This window comes from Bubalus bubalis, chromosome 21 (genome assembly GCF_019923935.1).
Source record: "Bubalus bubalis isolate 160015118507 breed Murrah chromosome 21, NDDB_SH_1, whole genome shotgun sequence".
Taxonomy (NCBI): Eukaryota; Metazoa; Chordata; class Mammalia; order Artiodactyla; family Bovidae; genus Bubalus; species Bubalus bubalis.
In genome coordinates, this window is record NC_059177.1 from 12,626,843 (window position 1) to 12,642,903 (window position 16,061).

The window sequence follows — 16,061 nt, forward strand, 5'->3', positions numbered from 1 at the left end:
TCCAAATGGACATACGTGCATTTCTTTCTGCATAGAGATGTCTATGGTCTGTGGGATTGGAAAGCATCGTGTGACATTAACACCCAACTCAGAAAACAGAAAAAGGGCCAGACTGGGTTTGAGGGACCCAACGTGTAACTGCAGAAGGGAGTAAGGTCACAGAAGCAATGTCATGTTCCACCGGCTACAGACAAGTCAAGGGAGCCTTGCCCAATGTTAATTAATGATCTTGTTTTGAATTGAAGTCACACACAAGGTTTTCACCAGGTATTTTTCCTTTTCTTTTTTTCTGTTTGCTTTTTCCTTTCATTTTTTAATTCACTCCTCTAAATTCTACCATGAAGTACTTCCCTAAAACCTTCACTCATCCGCTGATGGGTAATACTCCTTTTACATGATCATATGTATCTCTGCACCCTCTCAGATGTGGGGGGAGGATTGAGGAGGTGGGGGGACTTTGGGCTCCAGAGTTGTGAGTGTAGCAGGAACAGATACACAGGAGGAAAACCCAGGCCGGCACCAACCATCCTTGAAAACCAGCCCATTTTATCTGAGCCCAGAGCCAAGCCAGTACCTGCTGAGGGTGGGGCAGTGGGCAGCAGGCTTTCATTCTGGGTCCCACCTCTATCCCGTTCTCAGAGTGGCCAAGAATAGCCTCTAAAACACTCCAATCGATTATTTCTCATAAGTAGGAATTCTTGCCCCGTGAGGACAGAAAATAGGTCTTCCTTTAAAGACAAGTTTCAGCCTAGTTCAGCATCGCACAAGGAAAATGAGCCTTGCAAGAGATGGCAAAGTATACAGCAGTAACCTGGCAGGTTTGCCTATGTATTTTTTATATTTACTCTTTGCTTAATCCCCTCTGGTGATAAAAAACCCACACTTTCTTGCCTGTTCTTTGTGCCTCAGAAAAACAGGAATTTAAGCCTTAAAAAAACAGCATCTTGCTCCCTGAATCATCAGTTTCTTTTCTGACCTAGATTTCCTGAGTGAAGAATGGATGGTGGGAAGTAGTGCAGGCTGCCACTATGAAAAGTCTGGACTTCATTCTGCAGATAATCAGGACTCTTGAAGATGTATGCCTGCCTTTTCCAAAAAGAGTGTCAGGATTCTAGCAGTGATAGTTTTCCACCAATCAGCCAGATAGGAATAACGGGAAGTTGAGAGACCAAAATGAAGGTTATTGATAGGGTCCAGGTAAGAGGTAAGAACCATAATCTTAACCATCTAGACCAGTGCTGTCCAATAGACAAGTAGTTCAAGCCCCAAGTGTAATTGAAAAAAAATTTTTTATTGAAGTATAGTTGATCTACAATGTTGTGTTAATTTCTGCTGTACAGCAAAGTGACTCAGTTATACACACACACACACACACACATATATTCTTTTCCATTATGGCTTATCACAGGATAACAAGTGTAATCTTAAGTATTCTAGTAGCCATATTAAATAAGCAAAAGAGGTAAAATTAATTTTAATAATTATTTTACCTAATACATCCAAAAAAATATTTCAACAGGTAAAAATGAAAAAATTGTTTATGAAATTATTTTATCTTATTGCCATGTGAGAAATACGGTGTGTGGATGACTTACAGCACATTTCTGACATCAAGATTTCAGCATTTTTTAAAGGGAAATGTGGAAACGCCAAAACAATAAAGTCATGTTGACAGAAAAATATTCCACACTGCTTCAGTTTTTAATACAAATGAATTACAATTAAGTCAAGTTTAAAATTCTGGGCTTCAGTCACACTAGCCACTTCTCGAGTGCTCAGTAGCCCCCGTTGGCTACTGGCTACTGCACTGGGCAGAGTTAAGTCTGGACTGGAACTATGCACAGACGTGGCACCCGAAAGCATCCAGCACTGCAGACGTCCCTTGAAGCTCCGGGCGCAGGGAAGCCGCCGATCCTGCAGTCCCGGACGTCTCCACCAGGTGACACTAAGGAGCACATCCTCGCCAGCCCGCGAAGCGCATCCAACCCCGGAAGCTAAATTCCGGCATTCTAGCTAGTTCTTCCGGCTTTCTTCACCCCTGGTGCACCCTACCATCCTCAAGTCCTGAAGCCCGTGACTGGGCAGGATGGGCCGAGGAGCAGAGCCGAAGAGTCTATGGCGCAAGTGAAAAGCGGCGCTCGGAGCCACCCACTGGCGGTGGACACGGCAGGTCCCGACCGGCGTAGACTGCAGAGTAGGCCCTGCCGTAGAAAGCGTCTCCCGGCTACCGCCGTCGCGTCGTCTTCCTCCAGGATCGCCAGGGCCGGGCCTGCGTTCCTACCAACGGCACCCGGGGCCCAGTGTATTCACAGGCCTCCCCTCCAATGATTCAGAAGTCACGCCCGGCGCTGCTGCAGCATCAAGATGTCGGAGACCGGGTGGAAACGCTTATGGTAAACGGCAGGGAAGGGAAGGCAGGGATTCCGGCGTCGCAGGCTCAGGGAGGGGAATTCGGAAGGTTGCCGAGGGTCAGCGGCCCTTGGGGGGCCGCTTTTTGTACCCGGGGTGCGCTCATAACGGGTTGGGGACTTGGCGGCAGACATGGGAGTTTGACTAAGGGATTAAAAGGAGGGTAGGGAGGAAGGAGAGGAGTGGCAGCGCAACTCTTGGACAGGCAAGCAAAGGCCTCATTTCTGTGCTAGTATCTGGGTAGAGGTAGGCGGGATTCGGAGAAGGCAATGGCCTCCCACTCCAGTACTCTTGCCTGGAAAATCCCATGGATGGAGGAGCCTGGAAGGCTGCAGTCCATGGGGTCACTAAGAGTCGGACACGACTGAGCGACTTCACTTTGACTTTTCACTTTCATACATTGGAGAAGGAAATAGCAACCCACTCCAGTGTTCTTGCCTGAAGAATCCCAGGGACGGGGGAGCCTGGTGGGCTGCCGTCTGTGGGGTCGCACAGAGTCGGACACAACTGAAGTGACTTAGCAGCAGCAGCAGCAGGCGGGATTGCTGCGGCCTTGTGGGCCCTGTGGGGAATGTCCTCCTGCGGCAGGGAACGACGTGCGAGCGCTATGGGAAGTTGCTTTGAGTTGTTTTCCTAGATTGAAAGATGAGAGGGCACCTGGGTAGATATTTGGACCGTTGCAAAGCCTGACAATGAAGCTAAGCCTGAAATGCGATCCTTGCTCAAGCTAGGTAGATTAGGGCCACACGGGACCGGCGGGCTGGGCCAGAGGGACTCGCTGGGAAACTGGTGTGGTTTGCATCGCCACGAGGCCACGCCCCCCGCGTCTGGATTGGCTGCCGTGGCCCCCCGCGGACCTGCCATTGGTGGAGGCGGGGCTGGGAAGGCGGGCGGAGGAGGACTGTCTGGCAAAGTCGCTGCTAGACGTGGATGGAAGCGGGAAGGCGGCTTCCTATAGTTCGCGAGGGCCTGTGGCAAGCCGCTTTCTCCCGAGATAAAGGTTACGGTCCACCTGCCGCAGGCGCTGGGCGGGGTTGTGGGCACTTTTTCTTTTCTTAGTGTTTTGTTTTTGTTTTTAATCTTTAACAAAGGCGGAGTCGGGGGCCGCTTTAAGTTTACATCTTTAATCACGTGCTTACCGATTTCTTTCTGGGTCCTCCAGCTCTGGCCTGGAGATCTGATTAATTTTTTAGGATTTAATTTTGTCAAGGGAAATAGGAGTTGTTTGTGGAACTTGTTTGCCAACTATTCAAGTGCTGTTTATTGCCTTTATGTATCTTTGTATTATTATTTGGTTGTTATAAGTATTTACTTTGAATAAATTTGGGCTACTTAGAAGAAAGTCAAGTGTGCCTTAAAGAATGTGCCATCCACTATTGATAATATCTTTCGAAAAGAAAAGTGTAAATTCTGTTTTGTTGCCTGTTTTTTTTTTTTTTTTAACTCGAGGTTAATCAATACTGCTGGTATATATTTAGCATCTGCTCTGTGGAGCCTGGTGGGCTGCCATCTATGGGGTCACACACAGTCAGACACGACTGAAGTGACTTAGCAGCAGCAGCAGCTGTGGTAATAGATCTGGAAAGTTACAGTTAAAAAGGTTATGGGTTCTATGTATGGATGTATTCAACAAATATTTATTGAGTCAGTAAAATGTCTAAGCAATGTGCTATATGTTGAGTGTGCTCAATCGTGTCCAACTCTTTGCTACCCCATGGACTGTAACCTGCCAGGCTCCTGTGTCCATGGAATTCTCCAGGCAGGAATACTGGAGTGGGTTGCTATTTCGTCCTCCACGGGTTCTTCCTGACCCAGGGATCGAACCGGAGTCTCCTGTATTTCCTGCATTGGCAGGCAGATTATTTACCACTGAGCCACCTGGGAAGCCCAGAGGGGAGGGGTAGTTCCAGACAATACCTGCGAGAACACTGGGGAAGCAGCTCCAAAGAGAGCTGCTTAGAAGTGGTAACTGCAGGTCAGTCCCACAGCCTTACTGGAGCAACGGGCTGGAGGGTGCCTGAGGCGATCCCGCTGCCCAGGGATGGGGCCTGCAGGGCCCACTAAGCTTTATCGTGTGGGATTGTGGTCAAGGGAGAGCCACGTGCAGATTTCCTGTTAGATGACGTGATTCCTTCATTGTTGACTGTCGAGCCCCTGATGCGGACCAGGCTCTGCAATCAGTCCTGAGGGGGACCACTGTGGGTTTGAACACCTGGCTCATAAGAGCGCTGTGAGATTTTGAGGTGGTGCGTATGGATGCTTCACCCCAGGCTGCTCAGTGGGCTTGGCACTGCTGAGGCTGGAGACTCACAGGGAGGTTACTTTAATCAGCAGGGGGGCAGGCTGTGGGAGGAAAGAGGGGTCAGCGGCAGGAGTTGGTGGTGAAATGGTAGGTAGACCAAGGCGTCTTCCTCGTCTCCTGAATGTCCTGCTGGAACATCTCAGTGTGGACTGAAGGAGAGGCAGGCATGTGAAGAACTGTGGAGTGAGTTTCCACTTGGGGGTGTAGAGTTTGAGATGTCTGCAGGCCATCTGAGGGGAGATACGGGAGTGCGGGCTGAACTGGGCTGGAGATGTGGGCGTTGCCGGCATGTGCGTGTGAAGCGAGGTGTGGTGTGGGGATAAGGGTGCCCCGAGAGGTGGCAGCTACAGGGAGATAAGAGGAGCAGCGACATCTGTGCGCTGGGGAAAGGAGGCTCAGAAGGGGACTCAGAAGAGGAGAGAGAAGCCAGAGAGGGGCGGCCATCAGCAGGTGTTCCAAATGCACCGGAGAGGCCAGGTAAGAGAAGGGCACGAGAAAGGGGCCCTGGGATGCTCAGGTCCTCGGTGAGGCAGCTTCAGCGGAGGGCCTTTAGCCAGATGGCAAACTGGGGGGATATGAGGGGTGACTGGTGAAGAGGGGGTGGAGATGACGTGGCCTCAGGCTGGAAAGATGGGGGCTTTCAAGCTTGTTCCAGGCAAAGGAGTCAGCGGAAGTGAGGCTCAGTGTGCAGGCAGGAGGCCCTCGCTGTGAGCCCAAAGTCTCAGATGAGCCTGAGAAACAAAGCTCATGGGAGTGCAAGTTAGCAGGAGGAGCAGGACTCTGTGCACACACAGCTGATGGAGCGCCATGTGACTTGGCTGTGCTTACGGTCTGACCTTTGCTTAGAAAGCTATTTGAATGTGGCTGTAAGCGCCAGTATTTATTATCTGAACTTACTTAGACCTTTAAGGAATTCCAGTTATTAGTTGATAATTGCTGGTTTGGTGGAACGTGGAATTACCTCTTTTCTCTGTGAAACAAATACCACAGATTACAAGCGTTTTGGTTCTAGGTAGGTAGTTATGTAATGTAGGTAACAAGCAACCTCATCTTAATAGCATTTTAGGATGACAGTATGCCATGTATTACAAAATAATAGTGCAAATGCCATTTAATGAGGAGAGAGAAGGTCTTTGGGTGGAGTTTGCCCAGTGTCTCCTATGGAAAAGAAGACTTTTCTCTCCTGCTTGGATTTGTAAAAGTGTGTTTGCACAACCATTTGAGTGTGTCTGGATCCCAGGGCATGCTGTGAGGCCCTGGAGTGTGCTTGGGGAAAGTGCAGTCAGTCTACCAAGCAGTCCTGCCCTTCTGAAGGCTGCCTGTAGATTAGCCAGCGTGCGTGACTCTCCCAGAACTGTGAAATTCCACATGTTCAAGCTGGATTTAGAAAAGGCAGAGGAACCAGAGATCAAATTGCCAACATCCGTTGATTCATCAAAAAAGCAAGGGAGTTCCAGAAAAACATCTGCTTTATTGACTATGCCAAAGCCTTTGACTGTGTGGATCACAACAAACTGTGGAAAATTCTGAAAGAGATGGGAATACCATTAGACCACCTTACCTGCCTCCTGAGAAGTCTGTATGCAGGTCAAAAGACAATAGTTACAATCGGACATGGAACAGACTGGTTCCAAATTGGGAAAGGAGCATGTCAAGGCTGTATATTGTCACCCTGCTTGTTCAACTTATATGTGTTAAATATAATTAAATAGAGCTCATTTACAAAGTAACCTCAAAAATATTACCCAGAGGCAAAGACATACCAAGACATATTTAGACAGATACAGTGTAAGATCTAGCTTCATTTTCAAAGTTTAGTCATGAATTAGATATTACAATATAAAATTTACTAGTTTATAAAAAAGCAGTTGAAATAAAAATTTTAAAGGCATTTCCCCCTTTTCCCTCAGTCTCAGGAGTTAGAGGTGGTCTAGATAAGTGTTCCTGAGAGCCCTGGTCTCAAGGCACAGGGAAAGAAAATCAAGTTCTAACAAAATGGCGGCAGGTCTAAACCAAATGGAGGCCAGACAAAGCAAAATGGCCATTAAAAATCACAACACAGAACACAGAGTTAAAACACACACATATAAACCTGGCAGTCCTCATCAGACACGCCCTTAAGTACAAGAATACAGTCTCTCAGAAAACCTCCTATAGAGACACAGAACTTCAGATCCAAGTACTAAGAGAGTAAAGGAAAATATCTCAGGTCTTCAAAGATTTCAAAGGGAGGAAAAGGAGCCAGGTTGAAAGAAGGGGGAGGAGGCGGGAGAAGGGGGCAAAAGGGGTGGCTTTACAGACGTCTCCTGCCACCTGCAGATACCCAGGCGTTATGGGACTTTACCCTGGGCCTCCAGAGAAGGGAGGACTGGAACTCGGCCCTACCAGAAATAATTCGAGTTTTCTACCAAGAGGAGGTGATCTGTCTCCAATCCTCAGCTTAGGCTGAGGCCCTTCGACCAGATTCCTGTGTCCAGGACTGGGGGACTAGAAAAACAGGGAAGGATAGGAAGGGTTAAGGAGAGGAAAGAGAGAGGGAAGGGGAGAAAGGTCAGTAAAGTCTCTTGTTCCTTACCGGTTGGGGCACTTTGGCCAGTTGTCCGCATCAGGAGGAGACTGGGGACAGAAGGGTCCCAGTTGCGGCCGCTGGGTCTGGTCCATTGGCAGGCAAGCTGGCCCCTGAGTACCCCCAGTGGTCAGGATGTCAGTCTCAGTGAAGAAGAGTCCCCACCAGAGTCGCCATTCGTTGCAGGAAAGGGGACCCCTTCCAGGGCCCGAAACTGGGCTCTTGTCTAACACTTGGAAATGAATTGTCCGAGGAGACACATGTGCTGACAAAGCAAGAGATTTTATTGGGAAAGGGCACCCAGGTGGAGAGCAGTAGGCTAAGGGAACCCAGGAGAACTGCTCTGCCGCATGGCTCGCAGTCTTGGGTTTTATGGTGATGGGATTAGTTTCCAGGTGGTCTTTGGCCAATCATTCTAATTCAGAGTCTTTCCTGGTGGCGCATGCATCGCCTAGCCAAGGTGGATGCTAGTGAGAGGGATTCTGGGAAGTGGACGAACACGTGGTGTCTCCTTTCAACCTTTCCCGAACTCTTCCGGTTGGTGGTGGCTTACTAGTTCCGTATTCCTTATCAGGATCTCCTGTCATAAAACAACTCATGCAAATGGTTACTAAAGGGCCTGGCCAGGGTGGGCGGTTTCAGTCAGTGTGCTTCCCCTTACTGAACTGAACTGTGACTGTCCCAGTACATAGGACCGCCAGCAAACCCAGGAGTGGCTGCCGGCCTGTGGCGCACCTGCGGTCTGCTTCGGTCCCAGTGAGATGAATGGGTGTACGACAGGGGGAAAGTTTTAGATTAAGGAAATGCATGACTTTTACAGGAAGTGGCACATACGTTTCACAGTGCATCAGCTCACTTACGGTTTCACTTCCTTTGTCTTACTCCTGCAAACAATCTACCGGTTCCACAACCGAGGGAACCTGAAACCAGCAGTCCAGGTTTAAAACACACTGCTCAATTGATTTTGCTTTTGTCACGAGAAGAAGTTGGCCAATAACTTATGTTCAGGACAAATTAGGGAGGTGTGGTCAGTGGCATAATTCACAGATGGAAATAAACATGTTGCTCAGTAGGAGAGAAGTTATCCATAATTTTTTTTATACTTTATTATTAAATTTTGGTTGTGCTGGTCTTTGTTGCTGCCCTGGGGACTTTTCTGTACTTGCAGCACGCGGAGGCCATCTCCAGTTGTGGTGCGAAGGCTTCTCACTGCCATGGGTTGTCTCTAGGGCGCTTGGGCTTCAACAGTTGCAGCACATGGGCTCAGTAGTTGGTTCCCGGGCTCTGGAGCACAGGCTCAGTAGCTGTGGCGCATGGGCTTACTTGCTCCTAGGGATCTGGGATCTTCCAGGGTCAGGGATTGAATGCCTGTCTCCTGCATTGGCAGGCAGATTCTTTACCACTGAGCCACCAGGGAAGCCCTATCCATAAGTTTTAATTATCAGTGGTTACTAAAGTTGTTATCAGTAAGACAAGAGAGCTACTTCTTGGAGTGTACAACACTCTCAACAACATTCTAACGCTGTTCATCCCTGACTACAGTTTGCCCTTCTCTGAAGTCAGAAGCTATTACTAACACAGGGCACCTCTAGGTGAGTTGCTAAGAAACCCTTAGAAGAACTGGCTGGTCCAGGTGTGGTGAATGGTGGGACACAGCTGACGACACCGTGTTCTCTTGCCCTGCAGTTGCAGCCAGTCATCAAAGCTTTCTTGTGTGGCTCCATCAGTGGGACCTGCTCTACCCTCCTCTTCCAACCCCTGGATCTCCTCAAAACCCGCCTGCAGACCCTCCAGCCCTCGGCCCGTGGGTAAGGCCTGCTGCCCACCCCCCACCCCCATTTCACTGAGGAGCTGGTTTCAGCGGGAGCATCTTGACTGTGTTCAGTCAACTTCCATTCTGTGGGATGATCAAAGAGAAACACAGACCAGGCCCAGCTGTCCTGTGTTTTGTGTATACTGTTTTGTGTTTGACGTTTCTCTTAATTAAACGGGGTCCTTTGCTCAGCTGCCCCCTGGCATCTGCCTTGGTGACATTTGCATTCTACTGTGCTGGTCTATAATGTCATGACTGTGCTGCCTGGCGCAAGCAGGGGCTGGTTTTCTGGAAATAAGGGAGGTATTGAGTGCCTCTTGTGAGCCCCCTTATTGGGCTCAGCACTGTGGGCAGTGTGTGAAATGTATGGAAAATGAGTAGTTATCCCATTGCTTGCAGCCTGAATGAACAAAGAATCACGGACCTGCCACACTGAATGCATAGGAACTCAGAGTAACTCCCACATGCTAGCAGAGACCGTGAAGTGTTGTAGAAAGAGGCTGTACAGAGAAGTCTTTGAGCGGGGAGTCCTTTCACGAGGACGTAGTCTCAGTGATCTTTCCTTCCTTCTCTCTATCTTGTCTGCCTTCAGGTCCAGACGCGTTGGCATGTTGGCTCTGCTCCTGAATGTGGTTCGCACGGAGAGTCCGTTGGGCCTCTGGAAAGGGATGTCTCCCGTAAGCTGCCTGTTGGGTCTTGCACCCCTTCCTTTACTCACCAGCCATTTCTCATCCACCTCACACATCCTCGCTTTTAAGAGTACATGAGGGTTGGAGTCTGTGAGCAGGCCTCTGTTGTCTCCCTGCCCGTCACTCTCCCTGGCTTCCGCTTGAGGGCCCTGGGGGCTGTTGCCTGTGTGTGCCCTGGGCACGGCTTCTTAGCAGCATCAAGTCCTAGAGCAGAGGCAGCTGGCGCCCCGCGGTCAGCAGGTCCTCCCCCCGACTCCCCGCCCCTTCCTCCCATGCCTCCTACCTGCATTTCCCTACCTGGAAGACTTTCTGGCCTTCAGAAGTCATTTTGCTGGAAAAGCCGGGGAATTCATGCTCACCCCAACCTCAAAGCAGCTCTTAACCAGTGAAAGACAAGACCTGAGGTTTAGAAGCCCCCTTCCCTCCTCAGGTGGCGGGGTGACCGAGGCGCGTCCACGCTGATTCCCAGAGTTCCCCGGAGGGATTCCATTGCCCACGGTGAACACTGATGAGACGACATGCCCTTTATTGGCCACCTTCTGTCCCATCTCATGTGCCCATTCTCCCATTGGTGTTCCCTCCACACCTTAAGTCAACTCCTCTCGTGCCAATTCTGGGTCTCCTTTGGGGAACTCCACCCATGGTGGTCTTTGATCCCTGTCCTCCCTCCGACTCTTCCTGCAGTCCATCGTGAGGTGTGTCCCAGGCGTTGGCATCTACTTTGGCACCCTCTACTCTCTGAAGCAGTACTTCCTGCGGGGCCATCCCCCCACCGCCCTGGAGTCCATCATACTGGGGGCGGGCTCCCGCTCCGTTGCAGGGGTCTGCATGTCACCCATCACTGTGATCAAGACACGGTACGAGGTGAGTTGGACAGCCTCAGGGCCTGGGAGAGGGCAAACGGGCACTGGACTCTTGCGTCAAGTGGCCACTGATGCCACCTCCTGAGTTATAACCCAACACAGAGGTCAGTGTGGAGGGAGCACCCATCTGTGTAGTCAGGCCAAGCACGTGGGAACCAGAGCCCCCAGGGCCCTGGCCGTGCAGCCTGAGGATGGCTCGGTTCAGTGCGCAGCCCCAGGGCCACCGAGGCAGCCACGGGTTCTGTGCTTCTTTCGCAGAGTGGGCGGTATGGCTATGAGAGCATCTACGCTGCCTTGAGGAGCATCTATCACAGTGAGGGGTTCCGGGGCCTCTTCAGTGGCCTGACAGCAACACTCCTTCGTGACGCCCCCTTTTCCGGAATCTACCTGATGTTTTATAGCCAGACCAAAAACGTTGTGCTTCACGGTACGGGTAAGGGAAGGCGTGGTGGGAAGAGAGATCCCTCAAGGGATCACATCCTCACTGCTTTCTCTGAGATAGGAGACTATTTGTTGTTCTTAGCGGCTCTGGATTCTTAGCCTAGTTTTAAAAACTGAGGCATATCTGCACTGTGTCAGGCGTGGGGCCCCGTGCTGGGATGCAGTTACAGTCCCTGCCCTTTTGAGTTTATAGCTTCTTAAGGAAGAGTACTGATAGTATGTGATTCCTGAGTCGGGGGTGGGGGTGGAATAAACCACGTTCTGCATAGGCCATGCAACAATACTTCCCACATTTGCCTGATCTTCAGATTTCTGGGTCCTACCCAAGGAGTCTTAAATCAGAAGCTTTGGGGTAAGAACTGGGAAACTGTATTTTTCAAGAAGCGCTTATTATTCTTAACAGATGAATTTGGGAAACCTAGTGGGTTCAGAGCTAGAAGAAAAACTTCATTTTCACTTCCTGCTATGCTCTCAGTTAACAGTGAGAGCCCTCTGGATGGAGAGAAGGCTGCCAAACCTCCCGCATTCTAGCAGGCCCACCCTCCTAGTAAGCTCGTGTTGCAAGACTTGGGCAAAGTCAACAATCAATAAATGTCCGCCCTGGCAGAGTCACACACTGATAGGAACACATCCTGTAGAGTGAACCAGCGTTCGGTCAGGTGTCTGTGGATAATCTGACCAGGAATTGCAACCGAGGTCATTTAATTGGGAAAGCCAGAATGCCGCCCTCATGAGCATGTTGTCAGTTGGGGTGCTTTAGGAGATTTGCTGCTTCGCCCCAAGTACCAGGAGTTGTGACATTGCAAGTCACAGCCTTACTTTGCAGAGCAAGGTTAAGGCAATAAAGGAGCTTGGATATATGTTTTTAACGTCTTCATTCATCCTAAAAAATTTTTTTTAAATTTGGTATTTAGAAATCATTCTACACTTAACAAAAAAGCCACAAGAATAGTACATATAACTCCATAGCCCTGTATTGTTTTCTTTCTCTATGTATAATTATTTTCTCCAAACCATTTAGGAGTAAGTTGCAGGCATGATGCAACTCTTTACTCTTAAATACATCAGTGTGCATTTCCTGAGGATAAAAGCATTCTTAATAACCATCTTATATTTAGGAAATTTTACACAGATACACTTCTTGTGTCTGTAGTCCAATCTAGAGTCTTAATTTCTCCAATTTTTCCAATAATGTATTTTGTGGCCATTTTTATTTTTTATTTTCAAGTGTATAAGCCAATTATATAACCTCAGCCTGGGTTTATCTGATGATTGTTTGCAACTAGACTCATTTATACTCCACCTTTTCTGCAAAAGAAGCATATAACAGGTTGTGTCTTCATTGTAAGATATCAGGAAGCTCATGTCACCTTTTGACCCGCTGTGGGTGATATTACCTCTTTATCGCTTGGATAAAAAGAATGTCCCTAGTGAAAACTCAGTTGTTTGTTCTTTTGTCATTTCTAAGTATCTCTGTGGGGCGATACTTTGAATCTGTGTAAAACGTCCTGTTATTTCATCCATGTATTTTAGCATCAGTCAATGACTTTTGCCTGAATTAATTACTATGCTGATGATTGTAAAAAGGTAAACTTTTAGTTCCATTTTTTCTGTTAACATTGATTAGTGTAGATTTTGAATTCCTAGCTTTGTTTGAATATCCAGACCCTTCTGGCTTTCAGGAAGAATTAGTGGCAACTTGGCCTACTGATATTTATCTGGTAGATATGAGATTTATTTATAACCAAAGGTTGCCTTTGTCCTCTTTCAGACCAGCTGGATGCAGTCCTTGTTCCCGTTGTGAATTTCAGCTGTGGGATATTTGCTGGGATTCTGGCCTCGCTGGTAACTCAACCTGCAGATGTGATCAAAACTCACATGCAGCTCTCCCCAATGAAATTTCGGTGGATTGGCCAGTCAGTTACGCTCATTTTCAAAGTAAGGCTTTAGGGAATTCCCCAGTGGTCCAGTGGTTAGGACTCCGCACTTTTACTGCAGGGGACATGGGTTTGATCCCTGGTCAGTGAACTAAGATTTCCCATGCCTTGTGGCACAACCAAAAAAAAAAAGTGAGGCTTTAGAATACATATTGGTTTATATTGTTGTGGTTAAAACTCTCTCTCTCTCTCTGTCCTTTACTGGTAGATCACCTGGGGAGCTTTTAAAACTCCCCATTCCCAGAGCATAACCTGAGCTCATCATATAAGAGTCTCTGGAAGACATGAAACCCTGGCATCACTCCAGTACTCTTGCCTGGAAAATCCCATGGATGGAGGAGCCTAGTAGGCTGCAGTCCATGGGGTCGTTAAGAGTCGGACACAACTGAGCGACTTCACTTTCACTTTTCACTTTCATGCATTGGAGAAGGAAATGGCAACCCACTCCAGTGTTCTTGCCTGGAGAATCCCAGGGACGGCGGAGCCTGGTGGGCTGCCGTCTGTGGGGTCGCACAGAGTCGGACACGACTGAAGTGACTTAGCAGTGATACCAATGTGTTGCCAAGGTTGAGAATCACTGCTAAAAAACTGGTTGTGGGGGTCTTTTTGTTTTTTGGGTTTTGTTTGTTTAGGGAGGGGGCCCAACATTAGGACGACCTGTGATATTTGTTAAACGTGCATATTGTTGGGCTCTATCCCAGACCTCCTGAGTCAGGAGTTTGGGGAGGACTCATTAACCTAATCAAGGACCTGCTGCTGCTGCTAAGTTGCTTCAGTCATGTCCGACTCTGTGCGACCCCACAGACGGCAGCCCACCAGGCTCCTCCATCCCTGGGATTCTCCAGGCAAGAACACTGGAGTGGGTTGCCATTTCCTTCTCCGATGCATGCATGCATGCTAAGTCACTTCAGTCGTGTCCGACTCTGTGCGACCCTATGGACAGAAGCCCACCAGGCTCCTCTGTCCACGGGATTCTCCAGGCAAGAATACTGGAGTGGGTTGCCATTTCCTTCTCTGAATCAAGGACCTAGGAGGAAATGTAGTCAGAAAAAAACCACAGGCACATTGTTTTGTTTCTAGGAGTTTGTGCTAATACAAATGTACAGATGTATTGAGGATAAAAAGTAAAGTAGATGTCAAGTACACTAAAATGCTATTTAAGAGCCACTGAGTTGGCCCTTTGGGAACATGTTCTATTATCAGATATTCTCTTTCAAGGTAAATCTGTCACCTAGATCTTTAGATTTTTCTGTACTTCTCAGTTTTTCCGCATAGCAGAGGAAACATGTTAGCATCTGCCAGCACTTATCTGTCTTACCCTAGATAGAAGCAGATGTTTGTGAATCTGATCATATTTCTCACACTGCATAGGTTGCTTGCTTTCTTATTTGTGATACCTGAAGCTATAAAGTTTGAAAATAGAGTCTCCATATATCTTCCATGTGAAAATGGAAGGAATGATAACAGTAGGAAAGAACAATCCAGATGATGAGGTGTTTGTCTTTAATTCTTATTTAGGGCCACCAAGAACATCTAGTGAGTTTAAAAAAAATAAAAAGGGTTCTCCCTTCAGGCAGACAGATTGCCAAGAAGGTACCTTTTCCTTCAGCCTGGAGTTGGGGCCCAGGGCTTGGCAGAGAGACTTTGGTCTGCATTTCAGCTGCTGCTCGGGGCTTCTGGCTTCTGTGTACTGTATAGGTTGCACACTATATAGAGTAAGCCTCCAGAAGATTTTCATCTGAGAAATAAAGTCCCCTGGATAGAGCTCGCCTAAAACATATAAAGCTTAGCAACAAAGCCAAACGAATTTTTTTTTTTAGTTTGTCCCTTTGGACCCAGTATTCATAGTTTTAATGATATTTGTAAAAGTCTATAAAGTAAGGCTTAAAAAGGGAGTAACGCTAAGGGACATCCTCTCTCTCATGGCAGGTGTGTAACTGTATTGCTGCTTTAATTCCAGCGTTTGGGCTTCCATTTTCCCTCCTAGGACTATGGGCTGCGTGGCTTCTTCCAAGGCAGTGTCCCCCGGGCCCTCCGCAGAACTCTGATGGCAGCCATGGCGTGGACAGTCTACGAAGAGATGATGGCCAAGATGGGCCTGAAGTCCTGACCCAGCGGGGACCGGCCAAAGACAGGACCTGTTGTCCGGCTTGGTTTCTGCCAAGGGCCGCTTCATCTCACCATGCTGGAGTCGGATGAAGTCCTAGCAGGAGAGCCTGGCAGACACATCGCCTTCAGTTACTCAGTTCAAGAAGAGAATAGGTGGGCCCAACTCAAATAGGTGGGCCCGACTTAAGCCTTCTGAACCTCCCAGAAGAGGAGTCCCTGATAGAGCACGGTGGGGAGTCAGGAAAAGGGTCTGCATACCCTACAAGGCCATGTGAAAGGGCATTTCCAGAGAGAGTGCTGTCGGTGGTCCCGCTCAGCCATCCACCACACCATGCCGCCTCCTTGGATCCGCTCTTGGGCAAGAAGTCGCAACGCTAGAGATGCTGTGAGCTGTCCCTCGTGTCTGAGGAGTTCCAGCAGCGAGACTGGATCTGCCGAGCGAGGAGTCACACCCAACAGGCTGAAGTCTCCCTCTGAGGTGATGTTAGGATGAAGAAGAAAAGATGTCATGACTTAACTGATTCCTTGTTAATTTCTAAGAGGCTCCAGGGAAGCAGGGAAGGGAAGTAGCTTCCTAGCCTCTAAGTGTCCAAGTAATATCTTTTGGTCTCGGCCGCTGCACGGTTTCAACTCCCAAGTTGATCTGGCATTTTTCTGCAGCTAAAGTTGGGATAAATAAAGTGAAGCACTTTATCATTGGAAAACCTCAAGTGCCATGAGTCCATCCTACAGTAACAGAATAAGGTGGCTAACACTTGATCTGTATAGGTCCTGAAGCTTAAAATTGTTTAAAATAGCTTTATTTTATATGTTATATGATCTGCCCGTTCCAAATACACAATTCTCTGATTTTTTAAAGTAACTTGACTGTCTGCTGCAGCCATCAGCACAAGTCAGTTTTAGAACACATTCACACCTCCAGGAAGAGCTCT

General features: G+C 48.4%; 1 protein-coding gene across 4 annotated transcripts; it reads left to right on the forward strand.

Moving 5' to 3' along the window:
- Positions 1 to 1,968: 1,968 nt before the first annotated feature.
- SLC25A38 (solute carrier family 25 member 38) lies at positions 1,969 to 15,833 on the forward strand. Of its 4 annotated transcripts, none has more exons than XM_025272355.3 (7): positions 1,969 to 2,393; positions 8,964 to 9,085; positions 9,683 to 9,767; positions 10,464 to 10,643; positions 10,901 to 11,075; positions 12,855 to 13,021; positions 14,981 to 15,102. In XM_025272355.3, exons 1-7 carry the CDS (start codon positions 2,325 to 2,327, stop codon positions 15,005 to 15,007), a joined length of 825 nt encoding a protein of 274 aa, XP_025128140.2. In that variant the 5' UTR covers positions 1,969 to 2,324; the 3' UTR covers positions 15,008 to 15,102. The 4 variants fall into 4 exon arrangements, with proteins under 4 accessions (XP_025128140.2, XP_025128141.2, XP_006067418.2 ...); XM_006067356.4 differs by having other exon boundaries at positions 1,976 to 2,393; positions 15,008 to 15,833; XM_006067357.4 differs by having other exon boundaries at positions 1,981 to 2,393; positions 10,901 to 11,069; positions 15,008 to 15,833.
- The last annotated feature ends 228 nt before the right edge of the window (positions 15,834 to 16,061 follow it).

Excerpts from the sequence above, each read along its gene's own strand:
- SLC25A38 (XM_006067356.4), top strand. The coding sequence starts at position 2,325 with ATGATTCAGAAGTCACGCCCGGCGCTGCTGCAGCATCAAGATGTCGGA. Across the intron at positions 9,768-10,463 it reads TCTGGAAAGGGATGTCTCCC|TCCATCGTGAGGTGTGTCCC; the intron begins GTAAGCTGCCTG and ends CTCTTCCTGCAG. Across the intron at positions 11,076-12,854 it reads CGTTGTGCTTCACGGTACGG|ACCAGCTGGATGCAGTCCTT; the intron begins GTAAGGGAAGGC and ends GTCCTCTTTCAG.